At 44.5% G+C, this 16,039-nt stretch overlaps 4 protein-coding genes across 9 annotated transcripts; 3 read left to right on the top strand and 1 right to left on the bottom strand.

Annotated features, from left to right (window-relative positions):
- The first annotated feature begins 1,509 nt into the window (after positions 1 to 1,509).
- Positions 1,510 to 3,077, top strand: LOC135642433 (probable polyol transporter 6). Its single transcript, XM_065158577.1, has 2 exons — positions 1,510 to 1,534; positions 1,642 to 3,077. Exons 1-2 carry the CDS (start codon positions 1,525 to 1,527, stop codon positions 3,039 to 3,041), a joined length of 1,410 nt encoding a protein of 469 aa, XP_065014649.1. The 5' UTR covers positions 1,510 to 1,524; the 3' UTR covers positions 3,042 to 3,077.
- A 1,093-nt stretch (positions 3,078 to 4,170) lies between these two features.
- LOC103992858 (uncharacterized) lies at positions 4,171 to 9,062 on the top strand. 6 transcript variants are annotated; one of them, XM_065160497.1, is made up of 6 exons: positions 4,171 to 4,385; positions 4,464 to 4,523; positions 6,007 to 7,561; positions 7,680 to 7,773; positions 7,858 to 7,976; positions 8,649 to 9,062. In XM_065160497.1, the coding sequence occupies exons 1-3, from the start codon at positions 4,191 to 4,193 to the stop codon at positions 6,877 to 6,879; spliced, it is 1,128 nt and encodes a 375-aa protein (XP_065016569.1). In that variant the 5' UTR covers positions 4,171 to 4,190; the 3' UTR covers positions 6,880 to 7,561; positions 7,680 to 7,773; positions 7,858 to 7,976; positions 8,649 to 9,062. The 6 variants fall into 6 exon arrangements, with proteins under 6 accessions (XP_065016569.1, XP_065016566.1, XP_065016568.1 ...); XM_065160494.1 differs by having other exon boundaries at positions 7,858 to 9,062; XM_065160496.1 differs by having other exon boundaries at positions 7,680 to 7,976.
- Positions 9,063 to 10,935: 1,873 nt separating this feature from the next.
- LOC135642771 (F-box protein SNE-like) lies at positions 10,936 to 11,941 on the top strand. Its single transcript, XM_065159185.1, has one exon. It carries the CDS (start codon positions 11,223 to 11,225, stop codon positions 11,742 to 11,744), a length of 522 nt encoding a protein of 173 aa, XP_065015257.1. The 5' UTR covers positions 10,936 to 11,222; the 3' UTR covers positions 11,745 to 11,941.
- Positions 11,942 to 12,704: 763 nt separating this feature from the next.
- LOC103992856 (uncharacterized) lies at positions 12,705 to 15,885 on the bottom strand. Its single transcript, XM_009412743.3, has 3 exons — positions 15,743 to 15,885; positions 13,416 to 13,572; positions 12,705 to 12,962 (listed from the first exon to the last, which is right to left on the bottom strand). The coding sequence occupies exons 1-3, from the start codon at positions 15,743 to 15,745 to the stop codon at positions 12,916 to 12,918; spliced, it is 207 nt and encodes a 68-aa protein (XP_009411018.1). The 5' UTR covers positions 15,746 to 15,885; the 3' UTR covers positions 12,705 to 12,915.
- Between the last annotated feature and the right edge of the window lie 154 nt (positions 15,886 to 16,039).

The following is a 16,039-nucleotide window of genomic DNA, read 5'->3' as shown; positions in this document are numbered from 1 at the left end:
CATTCTTTCACGTACGCGTCGCTGCACACCGTCGCTGAGCCCGTACGCCTTACAGCTTCCACACGAAACCCGTGGCGCGAAAAGTGCGGTGGAAGCCAAATAACCCGACGAGGCGTGTCGATCGGCTCCTCGCGCGAACACACCCAACATCGAGAAGGCCCGATCGACCGCGGGCGTTTTGATCCATCGTGCACGTGTCAGGGTGTGGTTGGTGGCACCACTGCAACGGAGGCACGAACCGCACCCCACGCCGCGTCGTCCGGCTACCTTCCCCGAAGCGGGACGGCACCCGTCTGATCTCCGTCGTAGAGTCGAGATTGGTTCGTGCAGACGGGACCCATTTTGGAATTCCAAGGTGGTGGCACGCGAACTTCCACGCGTACAGATGGCCGGCCGTCGGATTCGAGGTCGTAAGTCGCTCTTCTTTTGAGGAGGGATTGCATCAAAGATTGCTCTTCCCGTTTCGACGGCAGAGCCTCCTGCGCTTCGATTCAAAACTGATGCAGCAGAGCAGTCGTTAATGTCAGCTGGAATATTGCCCCCCGATCACCATCATGGCCAAATAATGACAGGGGGCGACAGCTTACTGTCGCTGAGTGCAGACTCAGTAGACTTACCCGCGACTGGAACGCTTCCTCCTCTGTCCTCCTGCGGCGCATCCTTTTTTGCACCCCCATCAAATGCGCTGATGAGTTTAAAGAGCTTTTTGACTGATAAGACCACTATTCACGGCTCCGATTTTAAAGCAAGGACGCCCAGCTTCTCTTTCTGCTTGAGTTTCTTGGCTGACTCCGGCAGTCTCGAAGCACTCAACCCTTTTGTGTTCACAGACCTGTGTGTGTGTTTGCCATTACAGTTCGAAATCGAGAAGGTGGTGTGATCAGGCTTCCTCCTGTTTCAGCTATTAGCAACTTCAACACGTCATGAGGGCTGAGAGAGAGAGAGGTTTTGACGAGGATGACCGACGGTACGTGTCTTCAGTGTCAGTCGATCATGAAATGTTGGCTTCAGCAGCAACATGTCGAGATATGGTGTTGCATGCACTGCATCGGTGTCAGGGAGGTACCCAAGTCAAAATCTTCTTTTGTTTTTCGAAATCAGGTCAAGATGCTTTTGTCTTCCACGTAAAGTAGAAACCTCAGACTTGTCGTTGCCGGACTTTAAGCTGAAGCACAGATAAATTGCTCTGCAAAGAAACATAGAGTGAGAGATTTAGGGGATCGCAGGTAACAGACCAAACGGATATCGAATTTATCGTAATACTGCTTGCTGTAGGATTCAAAGTGCCACAAATAAGTGTGAGACATGATCAGTGTAGAAAACTTGCCTATAAAAGATGAGGTCAGATTCCTATGTGCAGACATTGAAGCAGCTTAATTAAAGAGACAGGAGTTTAGAGAAGATAGTCCTACTGGTGGGAGGAAGATGGCAGAGAGTGGCTCGACGGTGGATCAGAAGGTGAAGGATGGAAGGAACAAGTATGCCTTTGCCTGTTCCTTCATAGCTTCTTTCATCTCTGTCTTGATGGGTTACGGTGAGCTCATCCATCTGTAGGTGTGAGTTCATTGTTTCCGTTTTGGCCACGAAATGCAGTATGATTACGTTGCTCATCGTGTCCCTTCCTTCTGCCTTGGAGAGCAGACACAGGGGTCATGAGCGGCGCCATGCTGTTCATCCAAGAGGACCTCAAGGCCACCGACGGTCAAATCCAAGTCCTCGCCGGGATCCTCAACGCCTGCGCCTTGGTAGGATCGCTGACTGCTGGCAGGGTCTCCGACTGGATCGGCCGCCGCTACACCATCGTCGTCGCCGCCGCCATCTTCTTCCTCGGTTCGCTCCTCATGAGCCTGGGGCTCAACTTCGCCATGCTGATGGCAGGCAGGTGCGTCGCGGGAGTCGGCGTCGGATATGCCCTTATGATCGCCCCCGTCTACTCCGTGGAGGTCTCCTCCCCGTCCTCCCGCGGCTGCCTCAGCTCCCTGCCGGAGATGTGCATCAGCCTCGGCATCCTGTTCGGCTACCTCTCCAACTACATCTTCGGGAAGCTCCCGCTGATCTACGGCTGGCGTTTGATGCTCGGTGTCGCCATGGTCCCTTCCGTTGCCCTGGCCTTCAGCATCTTCGCCATGCCGGAGTCCCCGCGGTGGCTGGTCATGCAGGGCCGCATCAAGGACGCGAGGGACGTGCTGCGACGAGTGTCAAACACCAAGGAGGAGGCGGAACGCCGGCTGGAGGACATCAAGGCCACCGTGGGGATCGACAGGAGCTCCACCGAAGACGTGGTGCAAGTTGTGAGCAAGCATCACGGGGAAGGCGTGTGGAAGGAGCTGCTGCGACCGACGCCGACCGTGAGGCGCATCCTGACGGCCACCATCGGCATCCACATCTTCCAGCACGCCACCGGGATCGAAGCCATCGTCCTCTACAGCCCGAGGATCTTCAAGAAGGCGGGCCTGGTGACCAAGAACCAACAATTTCTTGCCACCATCGGCGTCGGCGTCTTCAAAACACTGTTCATCTTGGTGGCCATCCTCCTCGTCGATAAGGCCGGCAGGAGGAAGCTGCTCCTCACCAGCTTGAGCGGGATGATTCTCTCTCTCACAGGGCTTGGGACTGTCATGACGCTGGCGAGGCACTCACAGGAGAAGCTACTTTGGGCGCAGGTATCGTGTGTGGTGTTTGTGTTCTCCTTCGTCACCTCCTTCTCCATTGGGCTCGGCCCCGTAACCTGGGTCTACTGCTCTGAGATCTTTCCTCTGAGGCTGAGGGCACAAGGAACCAGCTTGGGCGTGGCAATCAACAGGCTGATGAATTCCGCCATGTCCATGTCCTTCATCTCACTCTACAAGGCCATAACCATCGGCGGTGCCTTCTTCCTCCTTGCGGGCATCGGGGTCGTAGCATGGGCCTTCTACTTCTTTTGCTGTCCTGAGACAAAAGGGAGGGCCCTGGAGGAAGAGATGGAGCAGGTCTTCAACAAAGGAAGCAACACAAATCCACGGAACAAGCAAGAAGACGAGAAGGAAGGAGTTAAAGCTTGATGATGCCTAGGCAAAATACAGAGACCTACTAGATTCTTGGGCACAAAGGGTGGTGAATGATTCCTTCCTTCGTCTTCTCCATAAGGTGATACGATGACTTCAATCGGCACATATGAGCACTGGATGCAACAAAGCTGTTCATATTATCTCCTTTTCGTATTTTTGTATCCACTACAGAAAGGTTCCACTGCCTAAAGTAAGTGTGCTACTTTGAAGCATTGTGTTCATGTATTTGTGGTCTTCCATAAATCGGTTTCTTCTGTCAGTCTAATTGATTTTGAAATTAGTCATATTGTAAAATTGATAATGTGTTTGACTCAAACTGATATATATATATATATATATATATATATATATATATATATATATATATATATATATATATATATATATATATAAAGTGACATACATGAAAGACCATTTTATACTTTTAATTATTATTGTTAGTGTAAACAACTTTAAGTCGCGGCCTCGAGGCCGACGCTGCTTGGTTCGGGTCCAAATAATGGGGGATCTTTCTGGGACGACCCTTGAGACTGCAGAAGATCGACTACGGTGGTCCGATCGCGAAGGGGTCACCGTTTCCTCCCAGAGGGGGCTTCTCGTCTGGGCATTTAGTGGGAGGCCTCCGTCTTCACATCTGCACACAGGTCGGATCGAGAGAGCTCGGCCCGAACCCTCCGATGATCAAGTTAGTGAATAGTCGTAGGGGGTTTTTTGGTTGTCCTCATTTCTTCCTCGGAGCGTGAGGGTTTTTATAGTGAAGGTTACCGTTGCCTGAAGTGCCTGCTCGCAGGGAGCAGGACCGTACTCCTGGTAACGTCTGACATCGAGATTGGCATGGCATGAATGATCGAGCCTGAGCAGGATGTTAATGTGTCTCGGTCAGCGTTTCGATCCGTGTTGACCAGGTGCTGTTAGGTTAACAGAGGCACGAGGCATCATCTGGGACAGTTGACGTCAACACGAGTCTCATCGTCATTATTACTCTCATCAATTATGTATTATTTACAAATAATAAATGCATGATTGTAATTCAAAGATATACCATTTAAGAAAAACAAAAATAAAGACCATTTCAAGTCACGCGCAGGGCACGCGACCTGTCGGATATTATGGGACAGCGACCCACGATGCCTGGGTGGAGCCATGGTTGCCCCTTCCTCGCTCCCCGCGACGGTCGCCCTGCCCCCTCCCTCCAACTACGCCTCCTCCCTCTCTGCCAAGCCTCAATCCCTCTCCTCCGCTCTCCGATGCTCGAGCCCTCCCGCCTCCCTGCGCTCCCGCGGCCCCGTGGCCGCCGGGGAGGCCTTTCGTTCCGAGCGAACCCTAGACGCGACGGAGGTACTTCGACTTTCCTCCTCTTCTTCGTAAGGAAGCTCAGTTGGTTGCGCTGGATGTGATTCTGTTCTTCTCTCTAAGGTCGATGAGATACCTGCGGTTGCTGCAATTCCTCTCGATGTTAACGCCGATGCCGACAAGGTACTCGATTCTTGGTCTTTCTTTCCCTAGAATGGAACTGTAATATTCTCCCTTAATTTCCGGTACTGCTACATTTGCTTCAGAGTCTGATTTGTTACTTGTACTGTCTGGTTGGTTCTGCCGTATGCTTTTTCTTCGTAGATTTAGCTTTAGCTATAGCTATATCCATCGAACGACGAGGATAGCTAGGATTATTGGCAAGCCATTTCACATAAGGAACAAAAAGGATTTCACAATCAAAGACAGTCTTTGTTCATTTGAACGATTAACAACGGTGTTCGAGTTAGTCAATTCCGCATATGGGATGTAGATGTATTTGTTACTCGATTGAAGTAGATTTTTTTGCTTTAGAGATCCAACATATGCAGTAAGTGGAATCTTCTCATTTCAAGTTTCTTGAGCCTTCACGGTGGAAAGGATCTAGATCTTTTACAACAGGGAAAAGGATGCTAGAGAGATTATATATTTTAGAAGGATAGCAAATAGTACACAAATTTTCAAACCACTAAAAATATTCTGGAACTCTGCACCAGTATTTCCAATTACTGTCATCATCAAATTCAAGCCATACAAGGTACGCTATGTGCACGGCTCTTCAGCCAGAAAACTATCTGTAACAGGTGATAAATTTTATTACCAAGCTTTGATTTGATATTCTCTAGTCAACTTTTTAGCGAAACAACCCCTGCAAGCAAAGAGTTAATATATAAGGCTATTGGACAATAGGAATATTGTCCTCACTGATGACAGTTTAAGCTCATTTATCATATCTTTCGATACTAAAGAAAAGTGTCAAGCACAAAAGAATATGTAAGTTTTCATTAACTTAGCCATGTTCATTTGGAAGACTCTTAATGAGTAAAAGCAGTCCTTTGGAGCACAACTTTTAAGCTCGTTGTGGTATTGTAGATACTCATAAGAGGTCATGACATTCTCCTTAGTCTATGTCCATTAATGAGTAGTCTATTTCAGTAGCACTAGTCAATGTCTTGCATGGTAAGTCCATGGTCTCCATGGTATAAATTGATGTTTGCTACTGTAAATTGATGGTATAAATCTACTGTACCAAGCTATGTTGGTACACATCACATCACTTGAACAGTAATAAATTGATGTTTGCTACCGTGTGGTCTTTGTTTTATTTAGTAAAGCAATGGTCGATTTTATTGTTGCATGCTCAACAGAGATGTTGCATGCCATCTGAACTCTATGAGCTTACTATATCTTTTCTTTTGAGGCTTTTGTGAAGTCTTAGTACTTAAGCGGAAGCTTCCTAAGCTACAGAAAAGCCTTCATTTGTCATCTGGACATTGTTCATATCATCCTTGAGATCCATTTGATTTATGCTTATGGTTTTGTTTTAGTCTTTGGAGAGTAAGATTTTGCTATATTATTGATTATTCCATGTACAGAACTTGTAGGTTAAGTATCAAATTTGGTCAGGACCTTTAAGTAATACTTACACTCAACATCTTGAATGCAGTTTATCTTTAGTGGTGAATCAGCAGGCTTTCTTAAAAGGCCGATAATACAAATTTCTTCAAGCCAAATTGAAGTTTCCAGTGCATCTCAACAGAAGGTAGTAATCAGAAACACTCATGGAGAGAATCTTGTTGGAATTTTACATGAAGCTGGTTCTTGTGAGCTTGTGGTATTATGCCATGGATTTCGATCCTCTAAAGAAAGCAAAACTATTATGAACCTTGCTGACGTACTTGTATCTGAGAATGTCAGTGTCTTTAGGTTTGATTTTGCTGGGAATGGGGATAGTGATGGTTCATTTCAATATGGTAATTATTGGAGAGAGGTCGAAGACTTGCGGGCCATAATTCAATATTTCTCAAGGCAGAATCGTGGAGTGCATGCCATCGTTGGGCACAGCAAAGGGGGAAATGTGGTTCTTTTATATGCTTCTAAGTTTCATGATATTTCTACTGTTGTTAATATATCCGGCCGTTTTACTTTGGAGAGAGGCATTGATGACCGTCTAGGGAAGGATTTTATGGAAAGAATGAAAAGGGATGGATTCATCGACGTGATAGACAAGATGGGAAAATTCGCCTATCGGGTGACTGAACAAAGTCTGATTGATCGCCTAACCACTGATATGCGTACTGCATGTTTATCAATTGACAAGAATTGCAGGGTCTTGACAGTTCATGGTTCAGAGGATGATATTGTACCACCAGAAGATGCGTCAAAATTTGATAAGTTGATCATGAACCATAAGCTGCACATCATAGAAGGTGCTGACCACAGATTCATATCACACCAATTTCATTTGGCTAGAATATTGTTGGAGTTCATCAGACCTAGTCAAGATGAGGATGGTGCAGCAGCAAAAGAGCAAGCCTAGATTGAAAAATAATGTTCACACCTCTTTATGCACTGAAGATCATGAGAATTGAAAATATTGGGTTAATGGACAAACATTAATCTATTCAGCATGTCTCCTAATAGATGTTTAGAGAGCTCTTACATTAGGTGTTGGGCAAATCTTTTGATGACTTGAATCATCAGGTCTTTTTCTGCTAAAGAATAAATTGGAGAACATTATATGATTGTTGCAAGACTTATAATAAGATGTACCACTGGGCGCTTTTATTTACTTTTGGTGAAAGCTTCCTGGCGAATTTAAATATACTAGCTCGTTTGGGTTTTCTATCCTGACGTGGGATCTGGAATTTGTTTGATCCGCATCTGGCCCATGACAGTCTCCTTTGGGTTGTCAACCAAGTGCTAAGATGCTGTAAAAGTTGTTCTGGAGGCAAAATGTTCTTCCTTTCCTCACCTCTTCTCTATGGCTTCAGTGTAGTATTCAAATACCTCAACGATTGGGATCTCTTGTACTCTCCTATTGATGAATCTATGAGGTCTCTAGGCATATGAATGCCTGAAGAGCTTGCAATCAATTGATGACTCTGGTTGATGTTCCGGCAGGTGTAGTTGTGGAGATCAAGCTTATGATACCAACTGGAGGTTTCTTTTGTTACAGCAGGTGTTAGCTGTGGAGATCAAGCTGGTGATACCAACATGAGGTTTCTTTCTTCTGTTGTGTTTTGGTTTTGGTTTGTTTCCTTCTTCTCCATTTTGATATCATGTTATTTTATAATTCTGGCAACTCACTACTGAGCTTCTAATCTTTGCATGTGGTAGTGAACAGAAGTGGGTAAGTTCTGGATGACACCAGGCCGCAGTATGGCGTTAGATTTGATTGGCGTTCCTCTGTTGGCCTGTGATAAGAAACAAGGTGTGATCAGAACTCACATGTAGGTCAGCGTGGTAAGGAAAACTGCACTTGTTTCAGTTGTTGGCCTATTTACTCTGCTTACAGGATCATGGAAAGGCAGAGTTTTTAGCTGCACATTACTCAAGTGGACGCAGCAAAAGAATGAAAACCATTCTGAAGGATAAATGAAGGAGAACAAAGCTGCAGTAGCTTCGTGGAGTCAGGTAATATAATTTTGAAGCATAAATCACCAGAGTTTAAATGCAAGCATTTGTTGTGTCCATCTCATATCGTACTCTTTGGAGAATGTTTCATGTCATATGTGTCATGTGGTCCTTGAAACCACCACAATGCATCATTGGTCCCAAATAGATGAGCCACCCCATGAGATCAATGAGGCCTTAAACGTATAGGTTACCAATATTAAGCATGGGATCTTGTTGACCTAACACACAGAAGATGATCCCAACCAATGGTCAAGCAGGCATAAAAACAAAGGCACCCAACCAAACCCTCACCTCCCTCACAGTAAGAGGACAGGCAAAATGGCTCAGGACTTGGAGCCGAGGGCTCAGGTGCAAGCACATCCTGCCTGCCATTCCCAGCTAAAAACCCTCAGCAGCTAAAGCCTCAATGACTCTACTCTGAGAGAGAGAGAGAGAGAGAGAGAGAGAGACTAGTTGGGGGTCCTCTTTGGATGCCTCACCCCCTCGGCCCTTTTCTCCATGTATTTCCGTGCTTGTCTTGTTGCATCCTTCCCCCTCAAAGAATCCATTATATATGTATATATGTATAGTTTCTTTTCCTCTGGTGGCGACACCCACCCACGCCTCAACTCCTCCGATCTCCATCTTTTTGTTTGTTTGTTCCATTGCTTTCTTGTGAGCACTGTGCAGCCAGCCAGGTACAAGACGCCAACGCCACCTTGGGCTGCTCCGGCTTGTGTCTTACCGAGGTTTTGGAAGGGCAATAATGGGACCTGCGACCTTCTCGGCTACGTCTCCGTCGATTTATATGATGGACTCACTGTGGGGAGGACTGCATGGGTGGGTGGGACTCTGTGGCCTGGGCATGTCAGGGCGCTGTTGACCCACCTTGTTCTACAAGCACCATTTTAGGGGCCTGTTGTTGACTTATGCTCCACGAAATTAATATTTTGGCAGTGATTCCAGCGGGTACGGAGGAGGTGGTCACGTGAGCCTTTGGACTACTCCCTTTCTCCCCTTGTGCATCGGCGAATCTGTCTACTTACCATGACAAGAATGTTCATTGTGTGTGTCCCATGGTTGGGAACATGTGGCTTTTAGGGATGGACTTTGTTTCGATGGTTTGTTTTAGGCATTAGCTTCCCATGTCCAAAAGCTTCTCGGGTGCATGTCAAGCCATGCTAAAAGGAATGTGTTTTCGGTTGTTTGAAGGTTCATTTCACATGTCCAGCATGCCCCGTGTTGTTGGTTGGGTCTGCTCTGCTGTGTCAGGTGGGGGAGAGAGAGAGAGAGTGTGTGTGTGTGTCGTCTCCTCGCTGGAGTCGGCTGGTTCAGCTGAGAAGAGCTCAGAAAGAGCATCTCCGTGTAGGCTCGCGTCGCAGCAGAACATCGAGCTCAGATCATGAGCAGCAGTGGGTCTGCTACTCACGAGGCGGGGATGACGGAAACGACAACTTGGCTCCCTGGTTACTGTGCTTGCCGAGCAGCAGGCGACCTGCCATGGCGAGGGTGAGAGCTGGGGCAGTAGTACTTGGGATGTGGGGGGAAGCGCAGCTCGCAGGTCGCAGGGAGGGGACGAAGCGCGTTGGAGAAAGAGAGAGAGAGAGAGGTAAAACACAACGTCTCTAATTATCGGGTCGGGTACAAGTCCAGCGGTGGTATCTCCCAAGCAAACTTCCAACTCGGATTGGTTCGAGTGCGTGCTTGGGTGAGAGGGCGGAGGAGGAATCCACGTGAGGCAGCGGCTTTGCTCTGCTTCGTGTCGAATTCCATGTCCCATCTCCGGCTCGCTCTTCCCAACCCATCGAACCTCTGTCTCCTTCCTCGTCATGGCATCGTTGACCGATGCAAGTGACTCGCTCGATAACGCATCCGTTGCTTTGATCACTTTGTACGTTCCCAATTCAAGAAATGGTGATTACTTTTTACATCGAAATTCCGATCTTTAAGGGGGAAATATATATATATATATTCAATCGTGACTCGACCCATGATAACATAATCAATTAAAAAAAATCTCCGTAAAATATTCTTCTTGTCGAGGTCGGTTATTGTTTACTTAAATTTTTATTTTATTTTCGGGTTTACTATAGTGTTAAAGGACTACATCAAGAATTTCACTCGATCTCGATCTTTGTGCATGATAGTATTTGATCAAACTTCCGAGACCCTCCTTTTAGCTCTAAGTTGATATGAATATCCCTGACATATATTGTACAGTCTCGTGGTACAAGAACACCATCGTGCTTATTCACTTAACGACCATTTTAGTGAGGATGCTCTATTCTCAACCCATAGCACATCAGCCCTCGACACTTCCACCTTGACGAATACCTTGATATAATATTGATGATGTTCAATGACCGCGATATCTCCTCGTCGATAGAGACCTCATCCGATCTCGATCTTTTAATTAAGTAGTATTGATAAGACACGAAAAGATATTATTAGATGCCCTAAAAAGGAATGGATGGATCACATGTGACGTGGAAAAGCTTTCCGTATTTGGTGTCAACGAGAGCTACATGGCAACTACCAATACACTAATAATTTGGAGTACTTGTGATGAACGATCATGACTTGGGTCGATTCCATAAAATTTTCAGTAGGTGTTAGTGATATGATCACGAGCTGTGCTTATTTGCATGGCTAGACAAGCCCTCCTACGCACATTATATTATATAGCAATCTAAAATATTGCCCCGAGTCATTAAAGCAACAAAAGCAAGGCAAAATCCTGAACCCGACAACCGATGGACCAAATCGATACCACCACCACCAATTGGATCATCATCATCATCCACCCGCATCACTACACAACTAAGAACAAGACAACCTTTTTCCCATCAAACTCTTCTTTATTCATCCCACCACCCTTCACAAGGAGGAGAAAGAAGAAAAGAAACACCATAAAAAAGGTCTCCTTTACGCATCTCCAAGCTCTTCTTGGCCTGCTTGGTTGGCCCCATCTCCTCGTCCCCGAAGATGCCTTCCCTCTCCCTTCCCTTCCCTTCCCTTCCCCTTCCCTTCCCACCATAAATGCTCACAACACTTTCCTCATCGTATTCTTTATCATACATTGCTCGTTCCAACGTATCCTTACTATATGCATGTTGTGTATTCATTCATCTTCTTCTACAAGTCAAAACCTCCACCACACTCTTTCTCTCCAGTCCCTTCCCTCCCACTTATATATAAGACTCGTTGCTTTCGCTTCTCTTTCTCCTCCTCTTCCACAAGGGAAGGAAGAAGAAAACAGTCGTTATGCTCACGAGAGAAGAAGGGGAGGAAGAGCAAGAGGAGGAGGAGGAAGAAGAGGCAAAGGGGAGGCGGAGGGCGTTCTCCGTCAACGACAACGTCGACCTGCTGGCGGAGATACTGGGCCGCCTGGACGGCCGGTCCCTGGCGGTGGCCGGGTGCGTGTGCCGCCTCTGGAACGCCGTCGGCCGCCGGGACAGCGTGTGGGAGGCCGTGTGCCACCGCCACGTGGCTGGAGGTGGGAGCAGCGCGGCCGATGGCGGCTGCAGCACGCGGTCCGTGGTGGCCGCCCTCGGCGGGTACCGCCGGCTCTACCGGCTCTGCATCGGGCCGGCCCTGGACCGGCTCGCCGGCTCGGCAGGGGGACGGGGATCGACGACGACGACGGCGGAGGCAGCGGCGGCTCACCACCTCTCCCTCTCCCTCTCCCTCTCGCTCTTCTCCATCGACTGCTACGAGCGGCTGGGCGGGAGGCAGCAGCGGCCGGCGTCGTTGCTATTCCTGTGTAAGCCGGTCGACGTGTCCTGATCATGGCCGTTGGATTCCTGGAGCACGTAGAGGAGAAGTCCCCCAAGTGTTCCATTCATGCAGTACTGTTTCTACCACCAAGTCTCTATCGACATTTTATCTATTTGAGAAAAAAAAAAGGAAATAATTCCTCAGCCTTTATATTATTATTGTTAGTTAATTAATTAGCATCTATATAATTTTCTTGTCTTTGAATACTTACTACTGATCATTGACTCTGCTCGTTGTCTCATGTGCCTAAAATTTTTCTAGTACAACGAGATGTATGTATGGGTGAAAACAAGATATGGTGCTCGTGCATTATTCGTACGAGTGGTTTCTAACTAGGTGGGATGGGTTCTCTCGGATCGGTGATAACGCACTTCAGGAAGGGGAAGCTATATGACTGTGACCATACCAACAGTGAGAGGCCACGTTCGAGCAAATGTGTCTTGCACCAATCATTCCATGTGAAAACCCTCCGCAACAGTAGTCTATTATGCGATTGACGCGACATACTATGCACATTATGTTTGAATTAACCCATCCACAAGCCACTAGAGTCTTAAACCGATCCATTGGTTCAGACAACCAACTACCTTCGGGCCATCATTCTACGCTGTTTAGCTATTTTTCTTCTCTTTTTCTTGAACCGAGATTGCAGCAGGGGCGGGTTTTGTTGAACCCATCTTTAACACGTCCTGGTTGACTCGGTCTAATAGCGAATTCTTTGGAAAGATTGATTTCCTGGGCTGTTTGGTCAAAGATGATGAATGAGCAAATCCATTCACCGTTCAAATGCATTGTCCACCAAACAAAGCCCGACAACAGAAGAACGAAGCTGCTCATGCAGTCCGCTCTTGATGAATGTAGGAGGATTCAACCTCAGGTTCTGAAAACCACCACCTGAAACAATGCCAACGCATTGTGAGGATGAACGGTCCAATTTCAAAAGCTGTCTTATGTATAAGATAGCAAAGATAAAAAGAGACAGGACACAATACGAGTATTATTATCCAATCCGGAATTCCCAATCAGGAATCAACAAGGTCATTGAAAATATCATCATTATCCAATACCAATATTCGATTCTCAAATTAAGATCTCAAGTATATCATATTTCGCTCTTTTTGGGAGCAGATCAAACCATCGCATTCTCGACTGAGGTGTATTATTCGTCACCATGGCGGCTTCACGCCATCCCACCACTTGTGGCTGTCCTAATTATCTGAAACAAAGCTGCCAAACCAGTAAAGAACAAAAAAAAAAAAAAACATATCAGCAGTCTGAAAACACATGTAGCAGTTAGTTTCAGAATGCACAACTCGCAAAGTTGTCATATGGCAAATCTAGAGTGGGAAAAAAAGAGGAAAGGATAAAGATTGTAGTCACATGTTGATGTTTTCTAATTCGATGTCATGAATATTATCTAGATCCCAGATCAGCTAGATTTAGGAATTTGACGATTTATCATGAATATTATTAATACAAGAATACACAGGTTGACCACATTTATTCTGTATCCAATTTCGTCTCATGCAAATCAGTCTTCATTAACATCAAATAGAAGAATAAACAAGCGAGGGAAGACAGCATAAACTACAACTGTAAGAAAAGAAAAAGTCTCACTAGCGGCTATAGGCAAAAGGTCAAAAGTCAAAGCATCAATTATATGAGATTAGGATAACTTACATGATCCAATGACCACAAAGATAAAGAACCCAAGCACTACAGGGCCAACTGGATAGCCATTTCCCTTCTTCACTGTTGTCTCAGGTACTGAGCCCCTCTTTGTTATATTCTTCTGGAATTTTTCAGTTTTTCTGTCAGCAAGGCGCCTTGAAGTAGTCTGAAAAAATCCATTACGTACACAAATGAGTCAAATAATGATCGCCATTAGAAATCGAAATACTATTACATGGGGAAAAAAACATGAAATATTTATGAACGCAGGAGCTTGTAGTCTTTTCTACCTATAATCCATTAATCATTCTATGATCATTATACATTAAACAGCCCTTTACATATTCCAGTACAAAAAAGACCCACACGACCAATACATCTCTTTTTAAATAATGGCAACCTAGAAAAACAAGTTCTGATCTGAGAATACGAGGAAAAAGAAAAATTAAAACCCTAATCTGAAGCTAAATTTAGCCTCTGTACAGTTGAAATTGTTGAGAAAATACAACTTAGAAAGCTGACTGCCAGGTAGCTTGTGTTTATTGTTGCATGTTTCAAATTCATCCTGTGAACATTATATGCTTACATGGAAGAGTATAAACTTTGAGCACACAAGGTTTCATCCTTGAAACATTAACTCAATATTAGGGTTTACTGCATATTAGATTCTATAACATTTTACTTTTCACTCAGTTGGAAAAATGTCAACCGACCAATTACAAGAAACAATTCATGGTTTGAATCTTCCTAGCTTAACCTTACAACCTATTTATACCCATCATAAGAAGAGGATCTGCCGAGGATTTTGGACTACAAAATATAATTTAGTTGATCTACAGACAGTCTCCATTGGAAACCAACAAATGGTAGATATACAGTTTTGCTTTTCAACATAAGTAGTTTCATGAAGTCTAGGGAGTAACCACACACTAAAACAGATGAACTAACTGAGTTTCATTTAACTGCCAAAAAGTGCCTTAATTGTCTTCTGTCTAAACTAATAACTCATTTTGTTGCATTCCTTCAGAATTATTTTGCAAAGGAGAAAAAAAATCACTTGTCAAAGAGTAGAAACTTAAAAAGGATTTCCTAGAATAATTTGTTAACTTATTGGGGGGTATCCTCTATGCATGTGAGACCAGTGCAAACACTATAATGAGCAACAATAAAATTACAAACACCATTCTAAAAAAAGAAACAACAAAGAATAAAACCGTATAGTGAGGAAAGCAGATTGAAATATGTGAACATGGCACAAATGAGTATTTAACGTGACCAAGATTTTGCATTTATAAAGCTTGGACAAGAAAACAAAACACGTATACAGCACATTACAACAAAATAGTATGGTAAATGATGAGAAATTAGGACATGAACACAACAGTTAAATGATGTTATATATATATATATATATATATATATATATATACCCACCACCCCTGCGGTACAGTATGAGGTATATAACTAATTTTGAAGTAAGATATCCCATTACAAGACAATTTTATTTACAAATTGCTTCTCTCATCTCAATTGAAGAATCTACTAAACTGATTACTGTTGATGCTCAGATCAATTTGTTCACACATTGGTGACTAAATAAATGTGAGAACATTCATCATGGTAACTAAATGCAAATTGTACAAGAGCAAAAAGGCAGCAAAGACTACCTAAATTGACCCATCAAGAAACCTTGTCACCTAGATCTAAGTTACAGAAGTAAACTTTGATCTCCAAGATTTGTAATTCTTCAATAAAAAGATATACACATATTACCCCTCTATAACCTTTTCCCCTTTCCAGGCACGTATATTATTGAACATGTGCCGTGACAAGCCTATGTAAATTCGGACGACTAAATTATTATTATATTTGTTCATTATTTTCGAAATACGTATAAAAAACAAAACATTATAAACAGCTTCAACATAATCACCTAATTGAATACACCCATCATCCTTGACACATGATGTTATCCATTGCATACAATTACAATCACCCCGATTGCCTCGTTAGATCTCACCGTCAATCAAGCTTGACATACACGAAAATCCCCATCAATCTATCACTAGAGTAAATACCATCGCCACCGGAGTTCCAGAGACCAATTTGTTTACAACAAGGAACAGATCTACGATTTCAAAATAGAAAACATCGCGTCCCTCATGGAACCATGCAGATACCCACGGGAAGGATGCTGAAAGATCATTCATCAAAACGAAAGAGGAGGCGGAATCAAGGTTCTAATTAACACATACACGATCGAGACATTTACAGATCTACACAGATCACGAAACACTGAAAATAAAACTAAGATTTGGAGAAGACCGAGAGCATACCATCTTCACAAGTCGGGGAGGGCGATCCGAAACGTGACGCTGGATGGGGGAAAATTTGCAGCGGGAGACGGAGACGGCTACGCCTAGTCGTCTTTTGTCTCCACACCGGGATGGTTGAACCGTAGAGACGCGGCGCTCCTTCCGTCCGGGTCATATATATATATAAAGGCTGATTCTAGAAGCATCTACAGATCAGTTATAACAAATGACTAGTGGGCAAGAAATTATTTTCTATCGCCATATTCCTAAAATTAAATTTAGAAAGAGAAATACGAAACTAATATATAATGTTTACAA

The sequence above is a fragment of the Musa acuminata genome, chromosome BXJ3-7 (assembly GCF_036884655.1).
Source record: "Musa acuminata AAA Group cultivar baxijiao chromosome BXJ3-7, Cavendish_Baxijiao_AAA, whole genome shotgun sequence".
In the NCBI taxonomy this organism is placed as follows: domain Eukaryota; kingdom Viridiplantae; phylum Streptophyta; class Magnoliopsida; order Zingiberales; family Musaceae; genus Musa; species Musa acuminata.
The sequence above is the reverse complement of the archived record's forward strand: the minus strand, read 5'-3'. Positions and strand labels throughout refer to the sequence as shown.